The sequence below is a fragment of the Sinocyclocheilus anshuiensis genome, unplaced genomic scaffold (genome assembly GCF_001515605.1).
Source record: "Sinocyclocheilus anshuiensis isolate Anshui unplaced genomic scaffold, SAMN03320099.WGS_v1.1 scaffold1303, whole genome shotgun sequence".
In the NCBI taxonomy this organism is placed as follows: Eukaryota; Metazoa; Chordata; class Actinopteri; order Cypriniformes; family Cyprinidae; genus Sinocyclocheilus; species Sinocyclocheilus anshuiensis.
In genome coordinates this window covers 1,003,261-1,013,512 of record NW_015537954.1, presented here as the reverse complement: position 1 = coordinate 1,013,512, position 10,252 = coordinate 1,003,261, and the positions used below count along the sequence as shown (strand labels likewise).

Genomic DNA, 10,252 nt, shown 5'->3' with positions numbered 1-10,252 from the left:
CACACACACACACATATATATATATATATATACACACACACACACACACGTACGTATATCTTTTGTTGATTTTGATTGCTTCTATTGTCCTCATTTGTAAGTCGCTTTGGATAAAAGCGTCTGCTAAATGTCTAAATGTGAAATGTTCTAATTAAGATGAATATTTTTTGGTTCTGAAAGTAAAAATTTCATTCATTGTCTCATTGAGAAATTGGCACGGGTTAGTATGATTTCAAATTTTGTATTAAGTATAACTTCAACATTTTTATGAAACCGTTTAATAGCCAAATTCCCGTTGAGGAACTGAACTACCCATAATCCTGATGAAAGATCCACCAATCAGAGAAGTCACCGTTACCATGGAGATGAGAATCTTGCCCACTCCCATGAGGCACTGCGAATGACGTAATAACACTGATCTCCATTCAGCCTATAAATCTCACAAACATGGTATAATGTTTTCATGCTTAATGACTAAAGATCAGTAGTTCTATATTGTGCTGCTGTTTCTGATTGTCATACTTCATGGGATTCATAAATTCCCTTGTGAAACAGTTTTCTCTATTCTCAATTCCTTTTTGCTTTAAATCAGTGCGTGTTCATCTGAGAGCGGGTTGGTTTGCTTCATGACTCGGAACTCTTTATTTAAAGATGTTTTAAGAAAGTGAATGAGAATAATACTCATTTCAGCCTCTGATGAATGCTACTAAATGATGGGTTTACAGACTATTGGCTATTAAAAAAGGAACAGGCATTTCAAAATGTTCCACTTTAACTTCCCATTTCAGTAAGAAATCACAAGCACGGGGAAATGCATTTGTCAAATCATTTGCAGTACTCCGCTCTAAATCAGCTTTATTTCATGCTGCTTCTGATGCTCGTTCTGCAGCGATGGATAAATCTGGCCCCAGCTGGTCTCTCACTGCCTTTTCTCTGCTTTATCAGTCTCAATTAAAGCTGTATTTGATGTGCAATGACGAGGGAACATAATTACTTTTCCTTTGAGACATTAATACTGAACAGGCTGCAATCATGTGTTAATGAATGGACCCTTTTCACAGACTGTGATGCAGTTATTAACAACAAAATCATTATTTACAAAACTATACTTGGTGTTTTCTTGCATTACAGAAAACTAGTTAACACTTTCAGTGAGTGTTTCTAATACAACACTAACGGCATTTGACATTTATCTCTTGACCAATGATATCAATCTTTTTCAATATCAATTTCTCAATTTTTTTTTCTCTTTTGGAAAGCCACAGAAATGTTAGGTTTTTCTCATTACACTGCAAAAATGATTTACTCGCGCTGTATTTTTGTCTTGTTTTCTAGTACAAATATCTACGCGTTCATAAAGCAAGATATATTTACCTGAAGTAAAATGACATATGTGAAGTCTTGTTTTCTGAAAAAATTATCAATTTATAAAATATATCAGCCAAAGGGGTCAGAAAAATAAAATGAAAAACCTAATTCAAAATATTTTCCGACCCCAGTGGCAGATATTTTTTTTCTTGTTTTAAGCAAAAACTCACTTAATTTTGATGTTTCAGAAACTTAATCTTATGGCACTTTGCTTCAAGTAAATATATTTTGATTTAAGAATGTTTGGGTAACGCTTTCTATGAAGCCTGTATTTATAATACACTATAAGGGTATTCTTAAGGCCTTATAATCGTTGCAAAGCATATCTGATCTTATGGCTGTTTGAGAAAAATTTATATTTATAAGTGGTCTTTCTCTGCTCTAAGCAAAGTGAAGTTACTATTAAAAAAGAGACCACATTATAAAGCCTTTTGGATGTTTTCATGAAGACTTTGTACAGTAAAAACATTAAAACGTATTAAGTTATTGTTCAGATCTTAAACCATGGCAAGATATGAGACTTAATACATTGTAACTATGAGAAATATAATCCGTGGTAACTTAAGCTACAATGTAAGTGGATGCAACATGTTCATTTTGTTATAAATAAACTCTTAAAGGGGTCATATGATGCGAAAAAAATTTTCCACATTTTTTGAGCCTTAAACCGCGTAAATGCATTGCATTACACCAAATACACCAAATAATGTTGTTTTTAGCATCGTCATATGACCACTTTAAAAGCTATAACCACAAATAAGTATTATAATATTATATATTATAATAATGTTCCTATGATTATTTATGAGATGCAACATGAGATTTTGTATAATGCATTCATTCATTATAATGCCTTAAGAATACCCTTATAATGTATTATAAATACAGGCTTCATAGAAAGTGTTACTGGAAAACAAGACAAAAACACTAAGAAACCCATTTTTTTTTGCAGTGTATTGGGGCAAATAGAAACAATATTATTTGTTGTAGCTTGCATTGATGAAAAGGTACTGTAACATAGTACACTGATATTATATGGTATGAATGTACCATGGTATTTGCAAGGTACTTCAAAAGATACCATGGTACATGTCCAAAAAAAAATCAATATTTCCATCATTACCATGGTACTATTTATGTGGTAACACTTATTTTAAGGTGTCTTTTGTTACACATTACATGCACTTACTATTATAATAACAATTATGCATAATTACATGCAAGTACACCAACTCTAATCCTAACTTTATAGTAAGTTCATGTAGTTTACAACTGGTGCCGGAAATCTTAGTTTTATTTGCTTTAACTTCGTCCATTTGGTTTCTGCCGTCAAACGTGCTTCTCATTTTAGTGATTTGCGGATAAGATGGGATGAGTTTTGTTTTGTTAGTTTCTCTGTTCTTCGGTTGAGTCCTCTCTGTTGAAAGTGTTTGAGGTTTCTGTCCTGAGCACAAATGCCTCGTATCTGCCTTCAATCTGGGTTGAGGCAATGCACCGTCTGCTTCCTTACTGTACAAATAAATCACTACAATCGCAGCTATCTGGGGTATTGCTCATTTCTTCAGATTGCTTTTGGCCGTTTTGTTTTGCATTTCATTTGCTGGTTCTCTGCTGCTTCAAAAATGCTCTGCAATGCACAAAACAATTATTAATATTGCGATGATCTGCATACGCCCAACAATATGCAGAAGTATTAACTGAAAGGGAAAAATGGCACTGATGGTTATGTAAATGCATTAACAGCAGAAGTGTGATTTTACCAGTCTAACACACTGAACAAACACCGTTTGGGCTAAATATTGTCTTCACATTAGCCATATTATCAAGTGACGGATTAATTAGTGCCAAGAGTTTGACTCCAGCCTTCTGAAAAGGATTCTGAGTTCGGATTAGATCACAAAATCCAGTCTTGGTTTTGATCTGGATTAAATCCTCAGTTTGTGTTGTTCAAAACATTTTGGGATACTTTTGATCCAAAAACTGGATTATTCTGATCCCAGCAGAAGAGTGGATTTCGGGAACAAAAATGTAACTTTAAAACCGGTCCAAAAAATACAACATTTGTAACATGTAATATATCCCCAAACTGCTGTCGATATCAATCAAAAATGTTTTATTTAAAGTGTTTTTTTTTTAATCAATGATTGTAAACTACATTGGCACAATCATGAGAGATGGTAGTTATTTGTGCAAATGCAAAACTAGAATGCAAAACATTGGCATCATCCATCATGTCCCTTGAGGGGCTCCGTAGAGCACTAGTAATCCAGATTTGGAAATCTGAAAAAGTGTGTATCTGGATCAGGGTGATCCAATCCAATTTTGCTTTGAAAAACCGGCACAAAAGTAAGATGGGTTTCCTGATCCTGGATCGCAAAACATGGGATTTCCATTCTGATCCAGATTAAACTTTTGAACAACTGGCCGCAGGAAAGGTGATAATTTGCTCCCATTTCCTCGGAGATAATTTTATTTGACACAGTATGATATGTTGTAACGTTTCTTAGTAGAGTTGCACGATATTGGATTTTTGCCGATATTTTAACTCATTTTGGCCGAAGCCGATATATTTCCTTTTGTTTGGAAACAACACCAAGTCTCTCCTGTGTGGAAATTATAAGCAAATTATTTTTAATTTTGGTTAGTTTTTAACAAGAACTAATTTGTTAGAATTGAACAATAATGAAGTTCTTTTATAATGACAGTACATTGAAGCTTTGAAAATAACTATAAATAAACTATATATTAATCGCATTTTATTTTAAGATTTAACATTTGTAGATTGTCTAAAACAAGAGTTGTAAAAATTCTGAAAATCTTTTAGAGCTCCAAGTAAAAAAAAAAAATGTAACATTGCACATTAATAAATAAATCAGTGTATATATAAAATTATTGAATTTACATGCGTCATGTTTGTGATTTTTTAAATTTATTTATTTTTTAATTCATGTAAGCTATAGCTTCTGAAATTTAAATCAAAACGTACAAAACATACTTTAATAAGCAAGACATGTCGGCATTATTTTTCATATCGGGCCGATGCCGATATTTACAATTAAAGCCATTATCGGCCGATTCCGATATCGGTCCGATAACATTGTGCATCCCTACACTGAAAAAAAAATTATACTAAATTTTAAGGTAAGTGAATGCAAACAATTTATTTTAGCTACATTTAAATAGTTGAAAGTTAGTCAACTAAATTTGTTTATTTAAATGTAGTTAAAATTAATTGCAACCACTTACAATTTTATTTATTTATTTATTTTTTTTTAGTAAATTCAATTAATCATTTTTTTTTTTTGCAGTGTATTCCTTATAGCAACCGTCTGATCTCCACAGGATGCTGAGATGACTGTGAGCAACTATGTTGACTTCTGAGAACCCTGGAAATGTGAAGTGTGAATCATGGTCATACCTGAAGGAGGTTAAATGCGTCTCCGTCTCTTCCTCAGGTCAAGCACTTGACGCGGGACTGGAGAACCACGGCGTACGCCTTGCATCACTCCGAGCTGCTGGAGCTGAACGACGAGGACCGTAAGGTGCGGCGCAGGACGACGGTGCCGGTGTTCGCCAGCGAGTCTCTGCCGAGTCGCATGCTGCTGCTGAGTGAGCTCAAGCGCTGGCCGGAGCTGGGAGTCGCGCTCGGGGCCGACGGCGAGGCAGGGGCCACCCAGCAGGAGCGGCTGATGGAGCTCCTGCTCAAGGCCTTCGGAAACTACGGGCCCATCGCCTCTGTCATGTACTGTGTATTTATGTATATATATATATATATATATATATATATATATACATGCATGTGCGTGTCTTTATTAAAGAAAAATGTTGTTTATATACTGTATATATTAGATGTATATATAAAAATGATATGAATATAAATCTATACATGTAAATATATTCTAAGTATATACTGTATGTGTCTTTAAAACACATAATATACATAATAAATATACACCGTACACACACACCCTATATAAACGGAAACGTTTATTTTGGATGCAATTAATCGCGACTAATCATTGCCCAGCGTTAGTAAAAAAGACATGGAAGATAACATGTAAATATTCATGCACTGCAAAAAATGATTTTCTTACTGAGTATTTTTGTCTTGTTTTCTAGTATAAATATCAAAAAATTCTTGAATAAGGATGCATTTACTTGACAAGTAAAATGACTTAAGATATAATGTCTTTCCTGAAAAAAAAATCCAAATTTTGTTAGTTTTTGCTTAAACAAGCAAAAATATCTCTAATGGGGCAAGAAAAGTAATCCAAGACAAAAATGGTAAGAAAATATTTTTTTGCATTGCATTACCCAGTTGTATAGACCAATGTAGGGCAGACGTCACAGTTACGTCACTTGCAGCTGTGGTGGCAGAAAAACACTGGTAACAAGTCGAGGGAAATGGGGAAAATCCGTGGAATAAGAGGAAAAAATACTTTTGTGCCTTTGGATGTCAAAATCTGAATACAAATCATTTTTATAGAATACTGCCGTCAAAGACGCCATATGTAGCTAAACGCTGATGTTTAAACAGACAGACTATGGATGAAAACTGCTATGATTACTCTTATTTCAAAGCATAAATTTGATTTAAACAATAGGTCTAAATAATAATCACACATGCAGTTCATAGGGAATGTGTTGTATTTTCCCTACAGTTACAGCATGAAATGCTATTTAAACCTATCACTAATAACATTTTACATAACATTTACCTATTATATCTTACAATTCTGACTTTTTTTCTTGCAAATGCAAGTTTATATCTCCTAGTTCTGACTTTATAACTCGATTGAATGCAACAATAGTGAGTTTGTCAACACTGAGGGGGAAAAAAAGCCTGAAGTCAGGAATATAAACTATTCCTTTAAATATAAAAGTTGTTTTTCCTTATCAGAATTGTGAGATATAATCTCGGAATTGAGAAAATAGTTAAATTTACCTTTTTTTATTCTTTTATTACACTAGTCAACATTTGAAGCGTATCAAAACCTTACATCAAAGTTATCCTAAAATCAAAGTGTTTTTGTTCAACTTTGAACTTATTTGATCCACTTCAAAGGTTGACTACTGTACTTGGCTTACTTGAAAACGGTCATTTTCTGCCTCCGCCCACAAAAAAGTCATCACTGATCCAATAGAACAATTCAGTGTTTGCAAACAGTTTAAATCTAGTTTATAAAACGGATAATTCCGGTCCTTGATTCTGATTGGCTGAGCCGCGTTCGAAGCTGTTGTAAATGACTCTACAAAGTAACATACACCTTTGTTTACGTTTGTCTGTTGCTCGGCAGCCACTTTGTAGCAACCACAACTGTTTCTGAGGAGCTACATTGTTTGGTGGAAGAATACTGTTTTTATTATTACACTTTATTTGCTCTTATTTTGTGAAACCTTACTACGTATATGGAATAACCGTTTTATAAAAGCAATAAGCCCCGTGAAGCCGTGGTTTACAGTGAATATATAACAGCTCCGTGTCATATCTAACAACGCCCCTTAGCTGTTATAAATGCACTGTAAACCACGGCTTCACGGGGCTTATTGCTTTAATCAATTGACAAACTCTGGGCTTTAACACATATATCTGGCTCTAAATTTGAAGGTGGTTCTAATCGGCACCAAGCCTCCCAAGAAAAAGATCCCAAAGGACCGAGACGATGGAGTCGGTGGTGTCCGCAAGAGCCGCTCACTGAACAGCCGCGTCCGAGAGCTCCAGTATCACGGCGGAGACGACTCGGCCGCGAGTTCCTCGGAAACGGAGAGCAATCCCACCTCGCCGCGTTTGGCCCGCAAATCACGCTCCTGCAACAAGCTCAGCCCCACGAGCGGCGGGCCCAATCACCTGAGTCCGGCGGTGTCTCCGCGCTCCAGTCCGTGGAGCAGCCCACGTGCCAGCCCCTGCACCCAGCGCAAGACGCCTCTCTCGGGGAAGTCTCCGCTGGCCAGCGAGGGCCGCTTGAGCCCCGAGCCGGCTCGCCGATGGGCGGACTATTCCTCGGACAGCAGCTTGACCCCTTCGGGAAGCCCTTGGGTCCAGCGGAGGAAGCAGGTGGCCAGTCAGGAGAGCAGCCCGGTGGGAAGCCCGATGCTCGGGAGGAAGATCCAGAACGCAGATGGTCTTCCTCCAGGCGTGGTTCGACTCCCGAGGGGTCCGGATGGGACAAGAGGCTTCCACTCATCTCCCTCCGGAGAGCGAGGCAAGGCAGCATCCACGCAAACCTGTCTCTAAAGACCGTCCCTCTTGACCCTCGCACTCTCAAAGCAGTCGTGACATCTCCATAGGACTGGCCTGGTCTTTTTGTAAAACCTTTTTCTATACGCTATTTTTGTTAAACGTTTTATACATCTTAATTTCTCACTGAATGATGGCACCACCACAACAAGGGGGAAGCCGTTCTGAAAGTGTTTCTGTTTTAAATCGCCGCCATGTTTTCCGTTGTAAGGAGATTCTACCAGTGTCTGTCTCCCATGTAAATATTGTAAATGTATTCTGTGTGGGTCGTGCTTCAGGCGTTCGGATCTGATCTCAGCCTTTGTGATGACGCCGTTGCCATAATCTCGGGAGCCCAGGCACTGGAAATATATTTCGTTTTATTTGCTTTAACTTCGTCCATTTGGTTTCTGCCGTCAAACGTGTTTCTCATTTTAGTGATTTGCGGATAAGATGGGATGAGTTTTGTTTTGTTAGTTTCTCTGTTCTTCGGTTGAGTCCTCTCTGTTGAAAGTGTTTGAGGTTTCTGTCCTGAGCACAAATGCCTCGTATCTGCCTTCAATCTGGGTTGAGGCAATGCACCGTCTGCTTCCTTACTGTACAAATAAATCACTACAATCGCAGCTATCTGGGGTATTGCTCATTTCTTCAGATTGCTTTTGGCCATTTTGTTTTGCATTTCATTTGCTGGTTCTCTGCTGCTTCAAAAATGCTCTGCAATGCACAAAACAATTATTATTGCGATGATCTGCATACGCCCAACAATATGCAGAAGTATTAACTGAAAGGGAAAAATGGCACTGATGGTTATGTAAATGCATTAACAGCAGAAGTGTGATTTTTACCAGTCTAACACACTGAACAAACACCGTTTGGGCTAAATATTGTCTTCACATTAGCCATATTATCAAGTGACAGATTAATTAGTGCCAAGAGTTTGACTTCAGCCTTTTGCATCAAACACTAAACTGCATTTACACTGTTCTACACCGCTGCGTTCAGTTTGCATTTTGCATAGTTTTACCCCTGCTGAGAGCTGAAATAAATGGCTGGTCTTTCACAGAGAAGGTCAGCTGCGTTGCTCTTTCACTGAGAATCACACAGTAATCTGACGGTTTGAGTTAACGCTCGCATCAAATCCGTCAGAGCGGTTAGTGTCACCTCCTCTGAGGAACTGGATTGTAACCGAAGTGTTTTTAATCTGTGGGAAAGGTGATCATTTGCTCCCATTTCCTCGAAGATAATTTAGTTTGACACTGTAATGTTTCTTAGCAACTGTCTGATCTCCACGGGATGCTGAGATGATGGTGAGCGAATGCATGTTCCAGTTCAGTGAGATTTTGCAGGTCGGATGAGTTCAATCCTGAGTGAAATTACACCTGAGTGGAGACTCTATTCAGAATGCAGTTTGGACTCCGACTGCGCTGCAGTAGTCTCCGATAATGTGCATTAATATCAGTAAATGAGTGTGCTTTTATCTGCATGCTCACCTGAATCACACTGGGCTCAATAAGCATTTCGTCAAGCAACAATTATAGTTCATTTTCTGGGAGAGAGATACATCTGCATTTCCAATTAAGCTGGCAACATCTTTTGAGCCGATTGTCCATTCAGCAGAGAACCGAATGAAAGCGTCTCATGATTTATCCATCACAAGCAAATCCATCTCTGTAATGGCTTCTAATTTAAAACTCTTGATTTTGCTTTTTTGGCAATTATATTCTGTTCAGTCTCCGACTTCATAAAGCAATAATGTCAAAGCATTTTCTGAATTATGTGGCTCATGACTAGCAGCCAATTTAACTGGGAAAAAATTACACTGCTATGAACACGCGCTTAAATGAAGTATAATGTGATTTTCCAGAACCTTCACCGTCTCAGTTCTGATTATGTAATCCAAATTAGGTGTAATTAGTTACTCGGCACTGTTTGCAAATAGATAGGGTCATATTTGGTAGAACTGTATATATTCCTGCTGCTGCATATACTGCCTTCTGTTTTAAAAAGCAAAACAATTAATATGTACAGATGCTATATTGCTGTTGCATGACCTCATGCTACACCTAATTCAGCCGATGGCATCCAGTTATTTTGCGTTTTAAACTAAGCTTGTAACATGCAACATTTGTCAGTCTGTTGAAATAATGGAGCTGACCGCACTTCTACTGTAAATGGAAGGTCAAGTTGAATGAGTGCATTGCATTGTGGGATACAGTATGCATTGCATCGTGCGCTCATGTATACTGCACATTTTGGCAAATGTAGTGAATCAGACAGGTTCATACAGACCGAAAGCGTGCATACAGTGCACAGTACACATATTATATAGTGCAGAAACTGTATGAGTGGTAGTGCGTTAATTAAAACGTGTCCCTGCTTCATTATATAAGACTGACAACACATCAACTCAGAGGAAACAAAGACAAATGGTGAAACTGTAGCTTGTAAAACCAAACGATCTCTTCAGAGAGGTAATGAAATATAAACAGATGTCAAACACTATCGGTGAGCCTGCAGCACAAAAGCAGGCTCAAGTCGCTGGGGTATATTTGTAGCAATAGCCAACAATACATTGTATGGGTCAAAATTATCCATTTTTCTTTTATGCCAGAAATCATTAGGATATTAAGTAAAGATCATGTTCCATGAAGATATTTTGTACATTTC

General features: G+C 37.4%; 1 protein-coding gene across 1 annotated transcript; it reads left to right on the top strand.

Annotated features, from left to right (window-relative positions):
* Positions 1–4,704: 4,704 nt before the first annotated feature.
* LOC107665376 (la-related protein 6-like) lies at positions 4,705–8,208 on the top strand. Its single transcript, XM_016456238.1, has 3 exons — positions 4,705–4,725; positions 4,824–5,117; positions 6,977–8,208. Exons 1-3 carry the CDS (start codon positions 4,720–4,722, stop codon positions 7,601–7,603), a joined length of 927 nt encoding a protein of 308 aa, XP_016311724.1. The 5' UTR covers positions 4,705–4,719; the 3' UTR covers positions 7,604–8,208.
* The last annotated feature ends 2,044 nt before the right edge of the window (positions 8,209–10,252 follow it).